This window comes from Salvelinus fontinalis, chromosome 21 (assembly GCF_029448725.1).
Source record: "Salvelinus fontinalis isolate EN_2023a chromosome 21, ASM2944872v1, whole genome shotgun sequence".
NCBI lineage: Eukaryota > Metazoa > Chordata > Actinopteri > Salmoniformes > Salmonidae > Salvelinus > Salvelinus fontinalis.
The window spans coordinates 23536273-23562119 of record NC_074685.1 but is presented as its reverse complement, the minus strand read 5'-3'; the positions used below and the strand labels follow the sequence as shown (position 1 = coordinate 23562119).

The 25847-nt window shown below is 41.9% G+C and overlaps 1 protein-coding gene across 2 annotated transcripts in view; it reads left to right on the top strand.

Annotated features, from left to right (window-relative positions):
- The window catches only part of LOC129818467 (astrotactin-2-like), a 433204-nt gene that overhangs the window by 244487 nt on the left and 162870 nt on the right, over positions 1 to 25847 (top strand). For both annotated transcript variants that reach the window (XM_055874386.1, XM_055874387.1), the window contains 3 exons: positions 903 to 1053; positions 23210 to 23376; positions 24109 to 24297. In XM_055874386.1, coding sequence (XP_055730361.1) covers positions 903 to 1053; positions 23210 to 23376; positions 24109 to 24297 — 507 coding nt within the window. The remainder of the gene's footprint in view (positions 1 to 902; positions 1054 to 23209; positions 23377 to 24108; positions 24298 to 25847) is intronic.

The window sequence follows — 25847 nt, the reverse complement described above, 5'->3', positions numbered from 1 at the left end:
CACAATAGAAACGTGCAGCCTTATTGCATATTCCCACCTTCGACACAATATGTGTGTATCGTATTTCCTCTTCCTTGAAGAATTACATACATTTCTCTCTCTCTCTCTCTCTCTTTCATCATTCACCTTGCATTCTATGTTTTCTTTATTCCATCAGGACCAAATATCCATTTGTTGTATACAGAGCTTGGACAATGGCCCAAACATCCCAGTATATCTTTTGGAGATCGATTCCACAATGGAATTGATTTAAGCTTTAAATGGCTGGCGGATCTCTGTCATTCTGTCTCTCCTGAAATGCATAACCATTCATCTGATTCCATCTGTACCATTTGCCCACAGTCCACAACATGACAAAGTAGCAACATATCCATGCAGAAGTAATGGGACTGCACACACCAAGGACAGAACGGACGATATGTCTTTTCAACCTCTCTCTTTTTCAAAGTAACGGACAATATGTCTCCTTTTCAACCTCTCTCTCTTTCAAAGTAATGATTGTATCGTGATTTATCTTGTAACAATTTGATAGCGCTAATATGAGGGTCACAACATTAGGAAATTGAGGCGAAACAGTTTTTGTAAGGAAAGGAAAAGATTGGGTTATTGTGGTAATAACATTGAGCCACAGAGGAGACCTTTGCTTTATATGAGATATGTGGACTTTGAAGCATCCCCCCCAAAATGACCGACTGCTGTATTTGTTCTGTTTTTCTCTATGTACAACTAACCAAACCGAGTTCTGAAATCTATCAGAAGTACTGCCAGTGCGTTTTCCATAGTTGGACAGCCTTAGTCACAAGGCGTAAACTTATGAGTAAATCCACTTTCAGTTAAGTGCTCAGGCTTTATTCTGATCAGGCTATTGATTCAAATGTCTTCTTCTTCTCTGTCCATCATAGGGAGGAGGCCATCATGTCCACATACTTTGACACAGTAGATGATCTCCTGGCGTCTTTCGGCCCGGTACGAGACTGTTCCAAGGACAACGGAGGCTGCCGGAAAAACTTCAAGTGTGTGTCGGACCGCAGAGTCGACTCAACAGGCTGTATAGTGAGTTACTGTCACCTCTGTAAAACCTCTCGAAAGAAATGTAATTCACACATTTATTCTTGGTATGACACCATGAGAATTGCTGCATAATGAAGTGCTATATGTAAGTGTAATTTCTCAGCTGTGTGTAATTTCTCAGTTAGAGGATTCATAACCTCCCATAATTTAGAGGATTTATGTGATTCAGTTTGACTTCATTGAGTTTAGATGCTTTAGGCAGTTGAAGATCTGCTAATTAACACATACACATTGATACAGAGGAAAGGGAGTAGGCGTCAGTCGTTTCCCACCACATTCTGAAGAGTGTTAGCCTGTCTGGCTCTGGCGTTCCGCCAGCGGAACTCCTCCCACATTCCACTGAAAAGGCAGAGCGCAGAATTCAAAAGATATTTTTTAGAAATATTTAACTTTCACACATTAACAAGTCCAATACAGCAAATTAAAGATACACATCTTGTGAATCCAGTCAACATGTCCGATTTTTAAATGTTTTACAGCGAAAACACCACATATATTTATGTTAGCTCACCACCAAATACAAAAAAGGACAGACATTTTTCACAGCACAGGTAGCATGCACAAAGTCAACCTAACTAACCAAGAACCAACCAAACTAACCAACAAACAACTTCATCAGATGACAGTCTTATAACATGTTATTCAATAAATCTTTGTTTTGTTCTAAAAATGTGCATATTTCAGGTATAAATCATAGTTTACATTGCAGCTACAATCAGAAATTGCACCGAAAGCAGACACCAACGTCAAATACCTAAATACTCATCATAAAACTTTTCTGAAAAATCGATGGTGTACAGCAAATTAAAGACAACCATCTTTTGAATCCAGCCAATATTTCCGATTTTTTTAAGTGTTTTACAGCGAAAACACAATATAGCATTATATTAGCTTACTACAATAGCCTACCACACTACCGCATTCATTCATCAAGGCACGTTAGCCATAGCAATAGGCACGTTAGCGATAGCGAATAAACCAGCAAGATATATAATTTTGACTAACCTTGATAAGCTTTATCAGATGACAGTCCTATAACATCAGGTTATACATACACTTATGTTTTGTTCGAAAATGTGCATATTTAGAGCTGAAATCAGTGGTTATACATTGTGCTAACGTTGTGCTAACGTAGCATCTTTTTCCCACAAAGTCCGGATATTTTTCCGACACTTTTTCTGACACACATATTCTGACCAAATAGCTATTCATAAACATAACTAAAAAATACATGTTGTATAGGAAATGATAGATACACTAGTTCTTAATGCAATCGCCGTGTTAGAATTCTAAAAATAACTTCATTACGACATCCAGCTTAGGTATAGCGAGAGAGTACCCAAAAGCTGGGCGCAAACGACTAGTTCACATGTACGGCAGATATATGAAATAACATCATAGAATGGGTCCTACTTTTGCTGATCTTCCATCAGAATGTTGTACAAGGGGTCTTTTGTCGGGAACAATCATTGTTTGGTTTTAGAACGGCCTTTTTCCCTCTCGATATAGCAAGCACACTTGCCAAGTGGCACGAATCTCTCCATCGTCAACAAACGGAAGAGAACGGAACACGGCAAAACTCCCGAAAAAATTTCAATAATCTGATTAAACTATATTGAAAAAACATACTTTACGATGATATTGTCACATGTATCAAATAAAATCAAAGCCGGAGATATTTGTCGTCCATAACGTCAGCTTATCAGAAGGCAAATCCAGGTCCCTCCTCGCACTTTCCAGAAAACAGGAAACTGGTGACACGTCATGCCAAGAGCTATGATTCAAGTCCAGATCAAGTTACACACTCAATTTCTTCTCTCACTGCTTGTCGACATCTAGTGGAAGACGTATGAAGTGCATCTAAACTTAAATATCAAGGACTTTAATAGGCAGCCCCTAGAACAGTGCATCGATTTCAGATTTTCCACTTCCTGTCAGGAAGTTTGCTGCAAAAGGAGTTCTGTTTTACTCACAGATATAATTCAAAAAGTTTTAGAAACTAGAGAGTGTTTTCTATCCAATAGTAATAATAATATGCATATTGTACGAGCAAGAATTGAGATCGAGGCCGTTTAAATTGGGCACGATTTTCCCCCAAAGTGAAAACAGCGCCCTCTGTCCTCAACAGGTTAAGCATTCCATGATGATAATGATCTTGGGAGATGTTTCTAAATTTGTAATTGGCAAAAGTGTGAACGTTCACACCACCTTATTCCATATTGCCATATATGGCTCCATAAGCAAGTCAAACAGGTGTACAACGAAGATGTTATGATCCCAAGCTTACTCAAATCATATATATCCCAAAAACTGAAATTTCAGGAGTAGCTACATTCCCAGAAATGTTAAAAGTTATAGGCTGTCATAGTGTAGCCTACACTCTTAGAAGGGTTCCAAATGGGTTCTTCAGCTGTCCACATAGGATAACCCTTTTTGATAACATATAGAACCCATTTTGGTTCCAGGTAGAACCATTTTGGTTACACTTAGAACTCTCTGTGGAAAGGGTTCTACATGGAACCCAAAAGAGTTCTACCTGGAACCAAAAAGGGTTATTTAAAGGGTTCTCCAATGGGGATAGCCGAAACCCTTTTAGGTTCTAGATAGCACCTCAGAGTGTACTGTAGGAAACATATTACAGTTGATTTGATATGCAATACAGTACATATTTGTGTGAGCGTGGTTGGTCGTTTGCATATTTACAATGGGAGGAGAGATGGAGGAGAGACCGGAAAGGTCCAATGCCAGAGGTTTGACGGGAGTTTGGGCGGGCTCGGAGTCGTGAAACAATTACATTTATAGGCCAGTTGGGTAGCTGTGTGATGGATGGCTGGATCATTAGGGGATAGGGTGCTGCTGTAATTTGACTGGCCTCTGGGCTGTATGTCCCTAAGAATGAGAGCCAAACACTGATACTACAATTTCTACTGGGACTGTTAAAATAATTGGTGAATCGAGAGAGATTTGCTCAACAGCACAACTCTTGCTATGCTACTCTGAGAGCCAGCTTAAAAGGGATGTTGCCTCACACAACTATCAGAGAGTAATTGTTTTACCCACAAATGTAATTTATTGCTAAATATTGCCTTATACCACTCAGAGGTCTTTCATATGAGGATTCCCCAACACAGTGGACAATGGTGTTCTTATAGTGCAACATTGTGTTAACCTGTTGCAGCTTACTTTACATGCCTCCAATTTGTAAAGACATGGAAACATACATATTTTTTCTACAGCCATATACACTGACGGGACCATGCACATGGGAAACTGTTGAGTGTGAAAAACCCGGTAGAGTTGCAGTTCTTGACACACTCAAACCAGTGCGCCTGGCACCAACTACCATACCCTGTTCAAAGGCACTTAAATATTTTGTCTTTCCCATGAGGGTACAACACTCATGTAGAGCATTGAGCACAGCTTTATTTCAGGTAATAGATAGGTAATAGATAGGTAATAGATAGGTAATAGATAGGTAATAGATAGGTAATAGATAGGTAATAGATAGGTAATAGATAGGTAATAGATAGGTAATAGATACGTAATAGATACGTAATAGATAGGTAATAGATTTGGTAATAGATTTGGTTGTATCCAAATCATTGAATTTCCATAATGTTTCAAATGTTTATCTCTTTAGAGAGGTAGGTAGAGTCACTGCATACAACTCAGTGTTAACCCCTCAGGTCTTACTCCATACATGGTTACCATGACAATTTGACTTGTTCTCGGAACCATATACTGTATCATAAAAATGTGCCATGCTTGAGAAAAAGGCATCTTTAGTCACCAGGACTTATAAATGGTGATGTAGTACTTGCTCTTTATTTTTTGTTTTATCATCAAAGGTGAGATTTTTCATGAGTGCATTAGATAAAACCTCAGGACCTAAGCTCCTGTGGCTGAATCCTGAAGTTCATAAATATGTAGTAACAAATAGGGCAAGATTTATCTGCTTTAACAATGAAAAATAACTATGAAAAATATTAGTTGGCACTAGCGTCCACTAAGTAGCGTTATTAATTGAAAGTCACGTTTTTTTAACATGAATCTCTGGAGTTAACTGCCAAAATAAAGGAAACACCTACATACATTGTCTTAATAGGGTGTTGGTCCACCACGAGCCAGAACAGTTTCAATGCACCTTGCCATAGATTCTACAAGTGTCTAGAACTTTTTCCCACAAGAAATTCAATAATTTGGTTTTGTTGATAGAAGTGGAAAATGCTGTCTCAGGAGCCACTCCAGAATCTCCCAAAAGTGTTCAATTGGGTTGTGATCTGGTTAACTGAGATGGTCATGGCATATGGCTTATCTATTTTTCATGCGCATCAAACTATCAAAATACCACTCGTGCCATGTGGATGGGGGCATTGTCATCCTATGGGGGCATAGCCATGGTAGCCAAAATAATGTCCTACCCAGCATTTTTATAAGCATAATGTAATTTTAATTGCTTAATTAACTTAGGAACCACACCTGTGTGGAAGCACCTAATTTCAATATACTTTGTATCCCTCATTTACTCAAGTTTTACCATTATTTTGGCAGTTACCTTGACATCTTAACCATATGGCTCAAATACTTAGTGCACGTTTCATTCCATAACAATAAACATTATGTATAGGTACATCAATTGAGTTATGATGGTGCTGTAAATTATCTCTCTGCTACGTGTTCTTTTCTGAAACATATACCCCCATGTGTTATTTTTCTTCTACCGTCTTTTCAATGTATTCACTCTTTTCCCAATTTACCGCTTTTCATTCAAACTTTCAAAGTGAGATGTGAGCTACATGTCAACTCTACTAAGAAAGACATTCCTCTCAATGTGTGATGATCCCTTCAGAAGCTAGGCTAGCTTTTCATTTCATATGTTGTTTCTTACCTTAAGGTTGACGTTGAATTATGGCTTCATCTTTTATGGAATAAAACTATAGCACTTTTTCCAAAGAGCAAAGACTCAAGACAGAGAGACAAATGTCAGCTAGCCCATCAGAGAGAACAGAAGGAGGTATTATTTTGACATAATTTGTCTAATGCCACATGGTTTTCATCAATATCATGACAGATTTAGCATTGATTAAGAGGTATGACATTACCATCAGAGGGGAGAAGAGCATTGTCAGACGGTGGGTGTAGCTGGTGCATGAAGTCAGACGGTGGGTGTAGCTGGTGCATGAAGTCAGACGGTGGGTGTAGCTGGTGCATGAAGTCAGACGGTGGGTGTAGCTGGTGCATGAAGTCAGACGGTGGGTGTAGCTGGTGCATGAAGTCAGACGGTGGGTGTAGCTGGTGCATGAAGTCAGACGGTGGGTGTAGCTGGTGCATGAAGTCAGACGGTGGGTGTAGCTGGTGTATGAAGTCAGGCGGTGGGTGTAGCTGGTGCATGAAGTCAGACGGTGGGTGTAGCTGGTGCATGAAGTCAGACGGTGGGTGTAGCTGGTGCATGAAGTCAGACGGTGGGTGTAGCTGGTGCATGAAGTCAGACGGTGGGTGTAGCTGGTGCATGAAGTCAGACGGTGGGTGTAGCTGGTGTATGAAGTCAGGCGGTGGGTGTAGCTGGTGCATGAAGTCAGACGGTGGGTGTAGCTGGTGCATGAAGTCAGACGGTGGGTGTAGCTGGTGCATGAAGTCAGACGGTGGGTGTAGCTGGTGCATGAAGTCAGACGGTGGGTGTAGCTGGTGCATGAAGTCAGACGGTGGGTGTAGCTGGTGCATGAAGTCAGACGGTGGGTGTAGCTGGTGCATGAAGTCAGACGGTGGGTGTAGCTGGTGTATGAAGTCAGGCGGTGGGTGTAGCTGGTGCATGAAGTCAGACGGTGGGTGTAGCTGGTGCATGAAGTCAGACGGTGGGTGTAGCTGGTGCATGAAGTCAGGCGGTGGGTGTAGCTGGTGCATGAAGTCAGGCGGTGGGTGTAGCTGGTGCATGAAGTCAGGCGGTGGGTGTAGCTGGTGCATGAAGTCAGGTGGTGGGTATAGCTGGTGCATGAAGTCAGGTGGTGGGTGTAGCTGGTGCATGAAGTCAGACGGTGGGTGTAGCTGGTGCATGAAGTCAGGTGGTGGGTGTAGCTAGTGCATGAAGTCAGACGGTGGGTGTAGCTGTTGCATGAAGTCAGACGGTGGGTGTAGCTGGTGCATGAAGTCAGGCGGTGGGTGTAGCTGGTGCATGAAGTCAGGCGGTGGGTGTAGCTGGTGCATGAAGTCAGGCGGTGGGTGTAGCTGGTGCATGAAGTCAGACGGTGGGTGTAGCTGGTGCATGAAGTCAGACGGTGGGTGTAGCTGGTGCATGAAGTCAGACGGTGGGTGTAGCTGGTGCATGAAGTCAGACGGTGGGTGTAGCTGGTGCATGAAGTCAGACGGTGGGTGTAGCTGGTGCATGAAGTCAGACGGTGGGTGTAGCTGGTGCATGAAGTCAGACGGTGGGTGTAGCTGGTGCATGAAGTCAGACGGTGGGTGTAGCTGGTGCATGAAGTCAGACGGTGGGTGTAGCTGGTGCATGAAGTCAGACGGTGGGTGTAGCTGGTGCATGAAGTCAGACGGTGGGTGTAGCTGGTGCATGAAGTCAGACGGTGGGTGTAGCTGGTGCATGAAGTCAGACGGTGGGTGTAGCTGGTGCATGAAGTCAGACGCAGGAGAGCAGAGATGAGTGAACAATGCACTTTACTCAAGAAAATAACACAAAGTAAATAAATACCAATGTGCGAATAATTACGGTTGCCACAAAACACGGGTGAAAACAGCACAGGGAAAAAAACAGCCGGAAACGTACCGACCAAACAATAAACAATCACACACAAAGACATGGGGGAAACAGAGGGTTAAATACATGACCAGTAATTGGGAAATGAATACCAGGTGTGTGGGAAAACGAGACAAAACAAATGTAAAATGAAAAATGGATCGGCGACGGCTAGAAGACTGGCGACGTCGACCGCCGAACACCGCCCGAACAAGGAGAGGCATCAACTTCGGCAGAAGTCGTGACAAGCATTTGAATAAAAGTTAAGGAAAATAGTTTTGATTGACAACGAATGAAGCACATTGTGTGGGCGACTTAGCAAAGTGAGATGCAATATGGGGACTCAATCAAGCTATGCAATTAGTGTTTAAATACAGTAGGCATTTATTGACTAATTCTACTATATTGTTATTGTATTTATAGGTACTTTTAACAACCCATAACACAACATTTTAAGACATCATTGGGAGTCCTTGTCATCTCCAAATTACTTAGGAAATTGCTACAAAGAGATGAGAACTAAAGCAATCATATTTTGGCTCTTTTTGTGAAAACGAATCCTTTTAAGTGTGCACTCCACCTCTCTGTCTAAGATGTTATTACTGAGAGAGTGGATGAGAAGCAGATATATAAACCTCTTAAACTGGCCAATTTGAAGGGTTCAGGGTGGGAAATGCTATAGTAGGTGGCTTTGGAAGACACACAACATAATAACTATAACAGGGGAAGTGGTGGAAGGGCAGGAGAAGAGGACGTTGCGATCAGATGAGCCTGTTTCATTTAACACAATGAACCACGCTAGAACTCTATGCCATTGTCTAAATTGTCTTACATTTCTGCTACTGCTACTGTCGATGATTCAAATACCCTGCAACAGGCCACATTCCCCGGTCTCTTTATATTTGCAATTAACATTCATGCCAAGCAAACGGTTATCAATCTTTTGCTTAAAAATCACTTACCAATGTGCAACTCTATTTCTGACTGTCCGGATTTGGTTCCTTCAATAGCCTTTGAGTGCTTTGTCTACAATACATCAAGTTGTTTTTCAATGGTGCTCAGTATACATAATATTGTCTGATGACAAATGATTGTGATTTTCTACATTTGTAATATTTTTTTTTTTTAATAAATGCAGACACTCTTATCCAGAGCGACTTACAGTGAATACATTTTGAGTGGATACATTTTCCTACTTTTTTCCGTACTGATCCCCTGTGGGAATCAAACACACAACCCTGCTCACCAACTGAGCCACACGGGACCGTCTCCTTATGTATTTCTCCAGTGGTCATGGTATTTCAGTTGACTAAACCCACTGCAGCTATGCACTATTAGCACTGTAATGTAACGAGGTCTCACAGGTTTCCCTGTTCTTTGCTCTTTATTTATTGACATGCTTTCATTTCCTCAAAGCACTGTCTTGACATATCACTGGTTCTGTTTTGATACGAATACTGACTGCCCCATTAAGACCCACATGGTTTATCGAAAACCTTGTATATGACACAACACACTGGTGTCAACCTGACTCCTCAGAGAGAGGAAATAGCTAAAATGTCCAAAAACCAGCATGTTTGATTGCATTGCACTTTTAGTGTGATGACACAACCAAATGTTTTGTCATGGTTTCAGTTCACTGTCAGAAGTGTGACTTTTTTGAGTTGTGTATTTAGTGTAGCCTATATTCTTATCACACAAAAGCGATCTGCAGACATGAGAGAAACTGTCGCCATGCCAATTGAATCCAATATGCCTTCATTTCAAGGAATTAACATATACTTTATCAGAGTAATGGCAAAAGCTAATCTTGTCTGGTGTATATTTCCCTGCACTCCAAGGATAATTATCAAGTATTCCTGCAGTACATCTGAAATATATTATGAAATAAAAGAGAACAAGCGATAGACTAAAAGCGTATTAATTAACGGACTATCGACTGAGGTGCAATAAACTGAGTTCTAGCTTTGGGTTGATAAGGATGAATCTGGTTCCCATATGTGAAATTCTAATTAATTTCCTTGCATAATTCAGATCTCATTTGGAACGTTGCTGAATGGCCGCTGTTCCACCTCGCTAATTTGTTGCTAGCTTGTTAATTAAATTTTTCAGTCCATATTCAAGCAAGTTGGCTATGCGATCCCAATGCCTCTCTGCCCATTTCCGTGTGCACTTTTTAAAGCATCAGTTAGAGTCAACTTGGTTGCTATTGCTATATATGAAAAGGTAGCATGTTGTTGTCAAACTGCTTGACTTTTCTTTATTCCTGTTTGTAGGAGTGGTTTTTGAGAACTGCAGGTTATTCCTCCAAAGTGAGTGATAACTTTACCGATTCACACATAATCTTGAACATTGCCTCCTGTATTGTGCCTCATCCTGATATATATCAGATATTAAACTGCTTTATAACAGAGCCTGTTCCTGTCTTCGTTTGGACAGCAATGAGTTTGATAGAGATTCATGTTGTGTTTTAATAGGAATTAAAGGTCTTGTCTGTCTTAGATTATGAATCAAATAAATCCTTGTTTATTACCAACAGATCTTAAACATAATTTAACGATTGTTATCCCCAACAAAGCTGATTGGTCCCCTTTAAAAGATAACTAACCGTTTGAGCTTCAATTGTAAATCGATTCTAAGCATGCCCTTTAAGGCGCTGAAAAGGTGGCAGTCATTTTGATGATTAAAAAATAACAACTCAATTTGTTCAAAGGTTACGGTGGCTGTTTCAACTGCTGCTCATGCTGGAAGCTAATTATCCTCCTACTCTCTAGGAAGTAGGCTGCTATTTGGTTTCTGCTTTTTGTTGGCACCAACACAAGGTACCAGTGATCAAATGCAATCACTAGATAGAACAATTAATAAAATAGTTATAAAATCCAAGTGTTCCCAGCAATAATTGTATGTTTATAATTTAGCAAAGAAAGGCTACCAATCTCTGTCAAGGCCTTTCGATTTCCGTGTATTTTTTCCCGCTCCAGTTTGGGCATTATGATGCAATCAACGTGCATCTGTTTGTGTGTGTGTCTGTGTGTCTGTGTGTGTATGCGTGTGCGCACTTCTATGAGTGCTTTCATATTGGTAGGCATGTGTGTGTGTGTGTGTGTGTGTGTGTGTGTGAATGTTTATGTATGCATTTGATAAATAATACATTTTCATCATATAATCATCATGCTCCATACCCCAGTAGGGTGCTGCCATGGCAGGTATCCACTCTGATAGCATAGAGGGATGAAGATTAAAATTACAAAAATGGGTCGTCTCATGTCATTTCAGCAAGCCATGACATCCACCATCTCAGATTGTTCTGAAATTGTTTCTGCAGGTAGAAACATGACATATTAGCATTCCTTTAACATTGTTTTGTCTAAATATAATTAGACCTCTGAGAAATTCATCTAATTGACGGCACCCAATTTGGTCTTTTAAAAAAAAGGTGATAAATATAGAACCTAAAATCAGATTTGAACCAAACCCCCGCCAAATCCACCCCAAAAGTATCAGTATTAGTTCTCTCTGTCAGACAAGTAAACTCTGCAAAAAAAGGAACATCCTCTCACTGTCAACTGTGTTTATTTTCAGCAAACTTAACTTGTGTAAATATTTGTATGAACATAACAAGATTCAACAACTGAGACATAAACTGAACAAGTTTCACAGATATGTGACTAACAGAAATGGAATAATGTATCCCTGAACAAAGAGGGGGTCAAAAGTAAAAGTAACAGTCAGTATCTGGTGTGGCCACCAGCTGCATTAAGGAGACTGCAGTGCGTCTCCTCATGGACTGCACCAGATTTGTCAGTTCTTGCTGTGAAATGTTATCCCACTCTTCCACCAAGGCACCTGCAAGTTCCCAGACATTTTTGTGGGGAATGGCCCTAGCCCTCACCCTCCGATCCAACAGATCCCAGACGTGCTCAATGGGATTGAGATCCGGGCTCTTCGCTGGCCCTGGCAGAACACTGACATTCCTGTCTTGCAGGAAATCACGCACAGAACAAACAGCATGGCTGGTGGCATTGTCATGCTGGAGGGTCATGTCAGGATGAGCCCGCAGGAAGGGTACCACATGAGGGAGGAGGATGGCGTTGAGATTGCCTGCAATGACAACAAGCTCAGTCCGATGATGCTGTGACACACCGCCCCAGACCATGACGGACCCTCCACCTCCAAATCGATCCCGCTCCAGCGTACAGGCCTCGGTGTAACGCTCATTCCTTCGACGATAAACAAGAATCCGACCATCACCCCTGGTGAGACAAAACCGCGACTCGTCAGTGAAGATAACTTTTTGCCAGTCCTGTCTGGGTCAGCGTTGGTGGGTTTGTGCCCATACGCGACGTTGTTGCCGGTGATGTCTGGTGAGGACCTGCCTTACAACAGGCCTACAAGCCCTCAGTCCAGCCTCTCTCAGCCTATTGCGGACAGTCTCAGACTGATGGAGGGATTGTGCGTTCCTGGTGTAACTTGGACAGTTGTTGTTATTCTCCATTCTGTACCTGTCCCGCAGGTGTGATGTTCGGATGTACCGATCCTGTGCAGGTGTTGTTACACGTGGTCTGCCACTGCGAGGACGATCAGCTCTCCATCCTGTCTCCCTGTAGCGCTGTCTTAGGTGTCTCACAGTACTGACATTGTAATTTATTTCCCTGGCCACATCTGCAGTCCTCATGCCTCCTTGCGGCATGCCTAAAGCACGTTCACACAGATGAGCAAGGACCCTTGGCATCTTTCTTTTGGTGTTCTTCAGAGTCAGCAGAAAGGCCTCTTTAGTGTCCTAAGTTTTCATAACTGTGACCTTAATTGCCTACCGTCTGTAAGCTGTTGTTGTCTCAACGACCCTTCCACAGGTACATGTTCATGAATTATGTATGGTTAATTGAACAAGCATGGGAAACAATGTTTAAACCATTTACAATGAAGATCTGTGAAGTTATTTGGATTTTTACGAATTATATTTGAAAGACAGGATCCTGAAAAAGGGACATTTCATTTTTTGCTGAGTTTAGTATTGAGCTGCAGCTTGGAGTAATATTTATTCATGTTATGTAATGTATTCTCAGTTAATTTAGTTTCGTTTTTTACATGTTCAGAAAAATTCTAATTAACTAAAATATAACTAAAACATAACTAAAATGTGTAAGGTTTATGTTCTATCCTTTATCCATATTGCCAGGTTCTGACCACTAGATAGTGATGTTCCTGCTCGTTTTTGAAGAATCCTCCCTCAATATTAAAGGGATAGTTCACCCAAATTACAAAATTGCATATTGGTTTCCATACCCTTTCAGGAGTTTATGGACAAGGTGTGACAGCAACCCATGCTTTGGTTTTGTTTACCTGGTCACTGTTTTAAATGTTAACTTTGTAGCATTTGTGGCAGAAATCCAATGCATGTCAATGGTACCTACACTTAATGATCAAAAGTGCTCGTTGAAAAGTGCTCGTCAAACATCTAATTTCAAAATCAGGGGCATTAATATGGACTTTGTCCGCCCCTTTGCTGCTATAACAGCCCTCACCTTCTGGGAAGGCTTTCCGCTAGATGTTGTACCATTGCTGCGAGAACTTGCTTCCATTCAGCCACAAGAACATTAGTGAGGTCAGGCACTGATGTTGGGCGATTAGACCTGGCTTGCAGTTGGCTTTCTAATACATCCCAAAAATATTTGATAGGGTTGAGGTCAGGGCTCTGTGCAGACCAGTCAAGTTCTTCCACACTGATCTCGACAAACCATTTCTGTATGGACCTCGCTTTGTGCACAGAGGCATTGTCATGCTGAAACAGGAAAGGGTCTTCCCCAAACTGTTGCCACAAAGTTGGAAGCACAGAATTGTCTACAATGTCATTGTATGCTGTAGCTTTAAGATTTCCCTTCACTGGAACTAAGGGGCCTAGCCCAAACTAAGGGTCTTAACCCGAACCATGAAAAACAGCCCCAGACCATTATTCCTCCTCCACCAAACTTTACAGTTGGCACTATGCATTGGGGCAGGTAGCGTTCTCCTTGCATCTACTAAACCCAGATTCGTCCATCAGACTGACAGATGGTTCAAACCTGGTAGTATCAGGATGTAGGCTGGGACACAAACCAACCAACTTCAATTACACATGTATTTGAACAGGGGAATAAAACATCACGAAATTCACTGAGAATACATTACATAGGATGAAGAAACAATACTTCGAGCCAGAGATCCATACTACTTGTCTGACATAGAGAACTAATTCTATATACTGGTTGTTGTGGTGGGATTGGAGTGGGGTGGTGTGGGTGGCTGTTGACCATTTCTTTGGACTAACTCATGGTTAGAAAGAGTTTGGTCCAAATCGGATGTTAGGTACTATATTTATTAAATATTATGTGAATCCTATATATTAAAATGATCAATTTGGGGGCAATAAATTACCTTAATTTCTCTTAGATCAAATTATATTTCTACAAAATAATGTTGCAGGAATGCTAGTCTCATCTGTTTCTAACAATATAAAAAAGGAATAATCTGAGATGGTGGGTGTCAAAATCCTGTTCTTTTCGAGATGGAACGACCCAAATGAAATGTTTATTTTCCCTGGTCTGTCTGTGAAGACGGAGTCCGCTGTGAATTAAATATAAATGAAGCAGGACTAATAAGATTGTGTTTCCCAGACTACCCCACATGGAGCCCCGGGGCATATGTTTGGACCAGCGGGCAATCTTATTAAAAGTTTCCACAGACTCTGCTTCCTCTCTCTCTTCCCTCCATCGTCAGCATTCAAACTGACTTCCAACAAACTCCCTAGCACAGTGTTGATTTGCAAAGAGGATGGACGCCAGCATTGATGTGAGTAATGCTGTCCCTCACAGCTCATTGAAATGCAGATACAACTATATCAAAGGCCTGGAGAGCTGTGTTCAACCTGTGATGTCAAAACTTAAAAGAGAGGGAAGGAGGAAAGATAGAAAGTATCACGGCCATCTTGTTCAATTTCCTCCCATCCTGAGTCTGGACTTTGGGCCATAAATCTCCAGCTAGGAGGCTGTTAGTTACCCCACCACTCGTTTGTACTTCGAGGAAATGGAAATGGTCTATTAATTGGTATTCTGAATTAAAGCTGGTGGCGAAAGCTCCCTGCCTGTGCCTACATGATTAATGCAAATATGTGCCAACGATAAAAACCTTGCACAGCATGTCTCAGCGGTCAGAGTTGTGGTGGTATTTTCTCTTTGACTCTTTTAGGTCTGCTTTACAACACCCCATGTCAGAAAGGAGTGAGACATACAATGGTATTGCCAGCCACGCTTGGGCTTGAATTCCATTAAGTGACTAATTTCCTTACCCTGTCTCAAACTCAGAAGACCTATTTAATGCATTATGGAAATATATTCCCCATGAAGCCTATGTTTTGAAGTCACCGCTCATGTTTTTTCTTTGCCTTTGTTTCCTGTAAGCGAGGGAAATGTGGGTTCTTGTTCGAATTGCTGTATATAGGAAGATTACTGGAAGCATATGCTTGTAAAGCGAGCAAGGGACTCAACTTGTTCTCTACAGCAGGCCTACACAAAACCGCTCTGCAAAGATATGTGTGAATTGAATAGTACTGCATCAATGCCCCCTCCTCGCTCACTCAATGCGCAGATAATCTGAGAGATACAAATACTATGTGGAACCATTGCTGTAACTGCATTTCCATTACTACATGTTTAGCTGATGTTGCACATAAACACACCATAGAATAATGCTCCGTAAATGTAGAGCTGTTCTGTCACAGGTAAAGGCTGAGTTAAGGCAGACGTTTCCCCTTCTGACAGACAGGCATGAGAACTAGCCTGCCTGGGGGTGTGTGTCGGTAGAGTGCCAACCCTGACACAGTCAAAGAATAAGCTAACCTTCAAATTGGCAAGGTTTGCCCCAAGGAAGCACGCATTGATCTGTGCTGAAGTGCACACACCTCCACACTCTTGATGTGCTCAATAGTCTTGCTGGGGAGGCCAGGAGAAGTTCACGTGACTCCGTCAACTCTGTGGTTGTGTTGGTAAAACTTCAACGGTTACAGCTGAAGTATTCATCCGAGAGCTAAGAGGCTCAGTTAGTTCTGCTGCATTCATTGTAGCCACAGATACAGTGTCCATCTTCTTAATGGATGTAGTCAAGGGAAGAGCAGATGGCATAATTTTATCAGCACATCACTCTGTTCACTTTTCCCTTTGGGACATCTTTGGGAATGTTGTTTGGGATGCAGTATGGCACTGATGCGTCATTGATTTCAGACCCATTTTATAATTTTATTCATGCTGTCAAATTGAAAAGATTTGGGGGAAATAATAGACAAGTCTTGGTTCACTAGTTATGCATTGCTAAGCACTTTCCCCATTATAGTACACCCCATTCGAATGTGGAGCACACTTTGAAAGTCAAGAATTAAATAATTTGTTCTGAGCAAGAAGCAAAAACTGTGTTATGTTGCCCCTACTTAGTATGATATTGAAGAGACGTCTGGGGGAAAACATTGCCTCTTACCCCTCCCCATGAGCTCTGCCTTTTTCTTTATCCCCCTTATCACTGCTTGTCCCCACGGTCCTGCGTTCTGGAAAGATGCACATCACAACTTTTCCTGCCCCACTGAACAGCTCTGCTCATTAATCTACATTTCAATGGGTTATAATTTCCTGCAATTGCCTTTTCATAATTCACACCTCATTTCGCTCACACTGGTGGTTAAGCCTTGTCATTTATAGTACGGGGGGAACACTATTTAGGGGACACACATGGCACACCACAGAGACAGTCTGCGTGAAGTGTTTACATTAAGTCCTCTCCATGTCACTGAGGCTGGAATTAAATCCAACCCGCAACTTCTTGACGCACGGATCCCTTTAGCAGGATAATTTTCGTAAACAACCGCTGAATTGCAGAGCGCCAAATTCCAAAAAAATACAAAAATATTTATTTTCATGAAATCACAAGTGAAATATACCAAAACACAGTTTAGCTTGTTGTTAATACACCTATCGTGTCGGATTTTGAAAATATGATTTACAGCGAAAGTAATGTGAGTTTATCGATCACTAGACAAAACATTACGAACAGCTAGCAGCAATGTAGATTGGTCACGAAAGCCAGAAAAGCAATAAAATTAATCGCTTACCTTTGATGATCTTCGGATGTTTGCACTCACGAGACTCCCAGTGACACAATAAATGTTCCTTTTGTTAGATAAAGATTTTTTTTATATCAAAATACCTCCATTTGTTTGGCGCATTATGTTCAGTATTCCACAGCCTTAGGCAAGTCATCAAGGCTTGACGAAAATTCCATATAGTATCCGTAAAGGTCGTAAAAACATGTCAAACGTTTTTAACAATCAATTCTCAGGTTGTTTTTAACATCAATAATCGATAATATTTCAACCGGACTGTAAACTATTCAAGACTGGAGAGAAAGAAAATGTCGAGCAACGAGTGTCTGGCGCAACAACTAATGGAGGGACATCCGCCAATCCACTGACGTGTTTTGGTAAATCTCGCTCATTTTTCAAAATAAAAGCTTGAAACTATGTCTAAAGACTGTTCACACCCTGAGGAAGCCACATTATTCTTCCAAACATAAAAATTCTGCCCCCTAGCTTCAAGAGGATAGCATTGCTCCTGATTCAAGAAAATGTGTTTGAAACAAAAAATAACTATTATTTTGACCCAGAGTTTTTGGTAACCTGCAAAGCTTGATCGAATTCCACCCAAATTCATGCTCCATGCAAACATATTTTTATTCTGGGTGTTGTCCTTAATATTAACTCAGGACATGGATCTCACTGGGCTCAAAGGGCAGGGATAAGGCTTTAGGCCGACTTTTATTAAAGTTTTTCACGTTGAAGTGTATTGTCTGAGTCAATCATTGTGCTGTGTAGTGTTCATGACTCCATCGGCCATAACAAAAGGCTTATTATTTTGCTTGGCTTAGTAGTGGAGTCCTCCAGAAACACACATTTTCTAACTATTTTTTATAAAATAAGATACTGCATTATCATCACAGGACTTTCTATTATCCTGAATATCTGTATTTTGAAAAAGGAAGGCCACACACATCATTTAACCTCCCTGATCCCTGAAATAAAAAAGGATGCATCGCAATAGCATGTAAACACATTGATTAATCAAGGGTCACCACGCAGTAAGAATGACAATTGAATCAGTGCTTTTGTTTGATATCATAATCACAGTATAATCAAGGAGTCAAGGCAGATCTTTCATCCCCTGCTGGGCTGTGTTTTATGTGTTAACTGATAATATCGTGTCAGGGTAAAAAGAAAAAAAGAGAAGCAATTCAATCACTCAGTCACAGCCCGACTGCACATTAAAGCGATAGAAAAAGTATTAAATCCAGTGACTTTATTCCCAACTGGCAGAGCAGTGCTGGGTTAGATATCCTGCGAAAGATTGCTGTTTCAATTTCATTCCCCTCTAATAGTTTAATGAATGCGGGAGCAACATTATTGTACTTAGAACCCTGATATTATCTCCTATCTGTTGGGACTAGATGAAGATGGAGGGAGAATAACAAAGCATCCTTTATTGAATTGAGCTCTAGCCGTGTGTGTGTGTGTGTGTGTGTGTGTGTGTGTGTGTGTGTGTGTGTGTGTGTGTGTGTGTGTGTGTGTGTGTGTGTGTGTGTGTGTGTGTGTGTGTGTGTGTGTGTGTGTGTGTGTGTGTGTGTGTGTGTGTGTGTGTGTGTGTGTGTGTGTGTGTGTGTGTGTGTGTGTGTGTGTGTGTGTGGCATTGCTACTTGACCATCTGGCATTACACATGGACATTTGTGGACAAATCCAATGAACATTTCATTCCAGGAAAAGGCTTAACAGTTTTTGAGAAACCTGACGACACCAAGAGATTAAATATACCAAAACAAGACAGTACAGTCTAAATCCCTGTAGTCATCACTGCCTTTGGTTGACACCGTTCCTTAGCTAAACACAGCTGTGTCATTTCACTATGAAATTAAGCATTGGAGAAATTAAAATAGTCAACATAACAGCTGGAAGAGACTTCACGTCTCTCTGAGGGGATCGTCTGTCTTCCGTTTTTTTGGCACTCTTGGCACTCTCCTATGGATTTCCATGGGCATACATCTCTTTCACCTCCAAATCAGATCAAGCTGTCAAATAAATACACATTTTGATGTCTATCATCAGACAATATGATTTACCCTGTTAGTACCCTTACAATAAAGAAGTGTGTGTCCTGTATTGCTCTCAAAGTATATTCTACCTGGTTTCTGTTACTTAAACATCCTAGTACATCGCCGTTCATTATCAACCCATTAGTTTTCTCCTGTATTTCCTCTATCTTGCCCTATCATTGCTAATTCCTTTCTTACCATATGGTATATGGTGACACATGGGGGTCAACGACAGCTATCACCTTCCTGACTATTACTTCATATGCCGGGTGCTAAGATGTAACTTAAAAAATAAAGCATTTTAATGTGTCTGTCATCCTAGGACCCAGTCATTAAGAAAAAGGATCTTAGTAAATTGCACAGAGCCTGATTAAAACTTGGGGTGTTGAAAGGTGATTAGAAAAAAATGAATGGCTAACTGTCACGTGATGTGGTGTATTGGGCCTCGGAGGCGTGTGTGTGTGTTCTCTAAGTTCCCATACTTATCCCCTTTGGGCTCATGGTAGATCAGGATATAGCGCTGGGCGGTCATTTATGGAGCAGCCATTGGGCGTTTACTGTTGCCGTTTAGGAATACTGGGTAATTGTTTTGCCATGTTTTATTTGTTTTCTTAAACTGCCTCATTTTATTTGTTTTCTTAATCTGCCTCATCGACACCGTGTCTATTGCCCATACTCCAACGCTGATCAATATCGCAGCCTGACAGGCTCGTATAACAGCACTTCTAAGGCTATCCAGTGTGAGTGAGTCAGCGCTCCCTCTACCCTCTTCTATCCTCCCCTCCCACACTTCTCCTCCTCACACTCCCTCTCCTCCTCCATCTCTTTCTACACCATCTGAGTGCTTTCTTTCTTGTCCCCCCCTTCTCCACTCTGCATTGCCATACAGTACACGGTAGTCACAGATGAGACCCAGTATCGATTAGCTGAGCAGCAGTGCACTGGTGCGTGTAATCCTCTATAGGAATGTTATGGACGGAAACGTGATAAGATAAGGTCTGTTTGTATCCCTATAGAACCTGTAGTGAAGTTGAGGTGCTGTCAGATCTTAGTGAGGAGCAATAAGATCCTGGTGGCATGGAAATGATAGATTCTGATCAGACCCATGTGCCTGCATGATGTTATGAGCAATATATTACTGTATAGACGCCATAACGACAAGTTCTAACAGTCAAGATCCAGAATTATACTGTGGATGACAGACACCCATGGGAGCAGTACAGTATTGATTGGTTTAGCTGCATTGGACTGTGGTGTGTGTGTGTGTGTGTGTGTGTGTGTGTGTGTGTGTGTGTGTGTGTGTGTGTGTGTGTGTGTGTGTGTGTGTGTGTGTGTGTGTGTGTGTGTGTGTGTGTGTGTGTGTGTGTGTGTGTGTGTGTGTGTGTGTGTGTGTGTGTGTGTGTGTGTGTGTGTGTGTGTGTGTGATGTCACAGGGTTAATGTTAGCCATAGCCTGATACAGTATGAACTCATTTCCCTAGCACACCAGGATTCAGTGCACTTTTCCAACAAACCCTGAGGATGTGTTTATCAGCCTTGGATCTTATCAGTCTACAGTCTTCTTATCACAGGAACACACCATAACTACTCTATCTGCAATACAGTTATACTGCTACACTAAATGTCTCTTTAGCATGGCCTTATTGCAGATAGCTGTGAGCAATCATCACAAGGCTTTTGACATAAAAGGGACTTTGAGAAAGATTAATTACACCTCCTGAAATAGGTAGTTCAAAAATATCTCACTCCCTGAAATTGACCAATTTCAATGAGATACATGTCATTTTAAGGCTCTATATTAAACTCTACACTACTCTAAAATCATACAATATGTAAAATCCCTCTTTTTATCAGAGCTGGCCATATAGCCTAGGCCGATGGTATCTCCTCACATGTTCAGTCTTTCGGCCACTTAGCAGCCATGAGATGTCAGTGAAAGGGTGATGTCACACTCTGAATGCTATCCCACAATTCCCAGGGGTGACACTCCACTCTGGCCTCCCAGACATCTACCCATCCATCAGGATCGAATTATCTGTCAGCTGGTATTATGTTTGACATCAACATCACTCTGCTGTTATTATGGCTGCCCATCATCCAAATAAGATAAACCCCAGATATGTCCCAACAACAATAACAGCCGCCACTACAATCACAGAGCAGAGATGTTACTGAGTTGTTTAGATTTTCATCAAATAAGAGGTATTTGGGGTGTTTGCATGCACTAATACAAATGTCCACGCATATTCAGTGTGTTTTTTAAGACTTGAAAAGGGGTTTTATTTGTGATTGTGTACAGTAGGTGTTGCATCAGATTTGGTTTTGGATTAGATAAAAGGATGGTGGTCCTGTCAAAATCACAAAACATAGAAGATAACCTATTGTTCTGTCCCTTTTTGTTGTGTAATCACACCATGAATGAAGGCCTACACTAAACAGGTGCAATTGGCGGTGGGTTAAAACATGCAGGAAATGACTGCTACATTTAGGACAAACCTACTTCTGAAAGGTTGTCAGCAGTTGTATTGTGCAGTCATCTAATTACTAAAATGTCAGAGACTGTCTGGTAGTACCGCTGTGTGATAGCAGCACTGTCAGGTTATCACAGCACTAAACACCCTAAACTCTGCTCTGCTCTAGCAGAGCTTTCAAATCACTCTACTAATCTGAAGTAAACACACACCATATAGGCCTCAAGTCATTTTAAATAAGTCACTTTTTATCAGGCCAATTTGGGGGGATTATATCTAAGTACTAGCGTTTGCTGATTTGAATGGTATTTTGAAGTGCTGTATGCACTTATGCCACATACTTGTGCTGTATGTAATATTCCTTATCCAAGTGAGAGTCTCTATAATTGGCTTGCAGTTTATCCATGTGGTTGAGATTCATTTGGAGAGCTCTGTTCTGATTACTTTCCCTGATTAGCCAATCAACACTTCATCAAATCCCCACGGACTCTTGAGGGGAACCCTGGGAGATGGAGTTCTTCATCACTTTTCTCATTTTTGTTAATTAAAGCAGACCATCTCGCTGTCTGTCTCCTGGTAATTGCTGGGTCCTGATCTGAATAAATACACTACATGACCAAAAGTATGTGGACACCTGCTTGTCGAACATCTCATTCCAAAATCATGGGCATTAATATGGAGTTGGTACCCTCTCTGCTGCTATAACAGCCTCCACTCTTCTTGGAAGGCTTTCCACTAGATGTTGAAACATTTCTGCAGGGACTTGCTTCCATTCAGCCACGAGCATTAGTGAGGTCGGGCACTGATGTTGGGCGATTAGGCCTGGCTCGCAGTCGGCATTCCAATTGATCCCAAAGGTGTTTGATGGGGTTGAGGTCAGGGCTTTGTGCAGGCGTTAAGATTTCTCTTCACTGGAACTAAGGGGCCCGAACCATGAAAAACAGCCGCATCACATTAGTCCTCTTCCACCAAACTTTACAGTTGGCACTATTCATTGGGGCAGGTAGCATTTATCTGGCATCCGCCAAACCCAGATTTGTCCGCCGGACTGCCAGATGGTGAAGCTTGATTCATCACTGCAGAGAACGCATTTCCACTACTCCAGAGTCCAATGGCAGCGAGCTTTACACCACTCCAGCCGATGCTTGGCATTGCTCATGGGGATCTTAGGCTTGTGTGTGACTGCTCAGCCATGGAAACTCATTTCATGAAACTACCGATGAGCAGATATTGTGCTGGCGTTGCTTCCAGAGGCAGTTTGGAACTCGGAAGTTAGTATTGCAACCGAGGACAGACAATTTTTACACGCTACGTGCTTCAGCACTTGGGGTCCCGTTCTGTGAGCTTGTGTTAACTACCACTTTGTGGCTGAGCCGTTGTTGCTCCTAGACATTTCCACTTCACAATAACATCACTTACAGTTGACCAGGGCAGCTCTAGCAGGGCAGAAATGTGACGAACTGACTTGTTAGAAAGGTGGCATCCTATGATGGTGCCACGTTGAAAGTCCCTGAGCTCTTCAGTAAGGCCATTCTAGTGCCAATGTTTGTCTATGGAGATTGCATGGCGGTGTCCTCAATTGTATACACCTGTCAGCAAAGGGTGTTGCTGAAATAGCCGAATCCACTAATTTGAAGGGGTGTTCACATACTTTTATATATACGTATGTATATATATGTATGTTGACAACATATATGTATGTTGACCTCTCTCTCTCTCTCTCCCTGTTTCTCTCCCTCTCCTGTGCATCTCTCTTGCCCCTCCAGTGTCCCGACGGGCTGCGGCCGATGAAGGACGGCTCAGGTTGCTATGACTACTCAAAGGGCACGGACTGCACAGACGGCTTCAATGGGGGCTGTGAGCAGCTGTGTCTCCAACAGCTAGTGCCCCTACCAGACAACCCCAGCTCCAGCAACATCCTCATGTTCTGTGGGTGAGTCAGCCAGTTGCAGGACACATACAGCATCAGGGAAGAAGCCCCTTTAAAATGTCTTCTTTCCTGGGCAACCTGGGTCCAACAATATGTTCTGTGGGTGAGAAGTAGGCCATTGTTGATAACACAAGTAGAGCATAAGAGCAGCTCTTTACAATAGGTTGTCTAAATCAGCTGCTATTGAACTCTAAGGTGGTAGAAAGACAGCTATAGCCTTTCACCGAAATGGACGGGCAAAAAATACTGTTAGAAACAAATGTGAGAGTGATCCTCATTTATACATGTCAACTGTGAGATTGATTCTCATGTTCACCTCTTAATTGGCAGTTTATGAATGGTCTATAGTATAGAACGTTGATATGGAATTCTACTGTAGGCTACTTCACGAGTCTGCCAGTGTGTCTATGTTCGTTTCATTAGAATTAAGTAAATGTGTGCTTTGTGGATCATAGCCATTTCTGAAGTAGACAATGCTGAATGTGCAAATCCAACCACAGTTTTCCTTTAACGCAGACCAGTCTGGGTTTAAATGTTTGATGTGCTTACACAATGGCTTTCATTTGAAATATTAGACAGCTAACAATACATACTTCTGCAATCTATTAGTTCTTTGAGCTCGGTACACGTTCTCTACTGGGAAATTAGGATATTGTGTGTGAGTTGAGTCCATAATACTAATGTCTCTGCCTCTGCATGATGTGCTTGTTACACAAACTCCCCTCCCCAACCCAGGTGTGTGCAGGAGTACAAGCTGGGAGCAGACGGTCGCTCCTGTCTCCTTCAGACAGAGAACTGTGAGGGGCCAAAGTGCCAGAGGCAGGACATTCGTTTCAATGACACCCTGTTTGGGGAGATGCTGCACGGCTACAACAACAAGAGCCAGCAAGTCAACCTGGGACAGGTCTTCCAGATGACCTTCCGGTAAGTTCTCCCCCAGAGGAGGATATGTCATCATTATTACTGTTGTGTACCTGTGGTACCTTCACAGGGGATGTTATCCAAGCCATATCACTTTGTGACATCTGGCTTTGGCTTGTCGCCTTTGGGATACAGCTAGGTGGCAGGAGCTTTCCCAAAAATGTTGTGGCACCTGCAGTGGTATTGGGCTGATTCTTGATGGCATGTTGCTTTGACTATTTTGACCTGTACTTTACACCACTGGGTTTTTAGACAGGGTGGCATGACAGAGATAACGAATTAGGCTAAAGCAGAAACAGGCTGGTGCCCAGACTTTTTCGTTGGTTAAGTAACTCTATGGACCCTTTGTGTTAGTTTTGTCCTCTTTTGTATGGTTGAAGTCAGCATTAAAACTACCAAAAACAATGCATCCAAGTTGGATCCTTGGGACATTCGTTCTCATCAGTCCCACTACACAATAATAATCCCAATGAGATATTGGCGGTTCGAATTCACAGGATGTATTCCAGAGAGACATTTCAGGATAAGTGTCAACATGAGTAAAAGCAGTGTTTTCTTTTATCAGTACAGATGAGTGAGATATCTACACGGTGGACAATCCTATTTGCAGCTCTAACACAGCACAGCACAGCGCTGAAGTTTCTCCATTAGAGGATGAGTGTTGAGACAGACAGCACTGTCAGCCCTCTCAAAGCCCCAGTGTCTGGCTGATAGCAAAGACAAATGTTAGCTGCAGGGGGACGCTGCCATAATCAAAGACAACGAGGCAGAGACTGCCTGCTTGTCTGAAGCACACACACACCAACATGCACGCATACAGATGCATGTGCACACACTGTTGCTCGCACACACACGTGCGCACACACACTTATAAACACACATATACACACACTTACTCTTACTCACTGCTCTACCCATTCTCTGACTTGTAACAAGCCAAGAAAGTGCCTTTCAATCAAGCACTGTTGATGAGCCCTGTCCAGTGATGATAACAGGGATGATAATGCTAGTCTAAGCAGTCCAGAAGATTTGTTTCCGCCATCAGGTCAACCCAATCTGCTTCTCTTGACTCTCATCGATCTGACTGAATTGTTCTATGGATTATATGGCTGCTCTCATCTCTTCCAATTATGATCATAGGATAATCCACAGTCTGAACAGCTTTCTCCCACTCTATAAATATTGTGTGAATGACTGTATTAGTCCAAGCAGAGGAGAGAGTCAACATTGACAAATGTCAGATATTTTTTGTTCTGAATGACTGTGAACAAGGGGACTCATTAATTTCAGAACAAACTAACTCAAACGGGTAAACTAGGATGGCTGTTATTGTATGATATAATAAGTTATTATTCAAATGTCACAACAGCAAAGCCAAGCTGAGGTGTGAAAGTCCATAATCATGTCCAGAAGCTATTGTTTGTTGCATGTAGCAGTATGCAGGTGTTGAAAAGTTCTGACACACTGTTCTTTTCATCCCAATTAACCCTTGGATAAATATGTTTTGTCTTAATAATTTTCTGTCATGATGTAATTTTGTCCTTTAAAGCTGT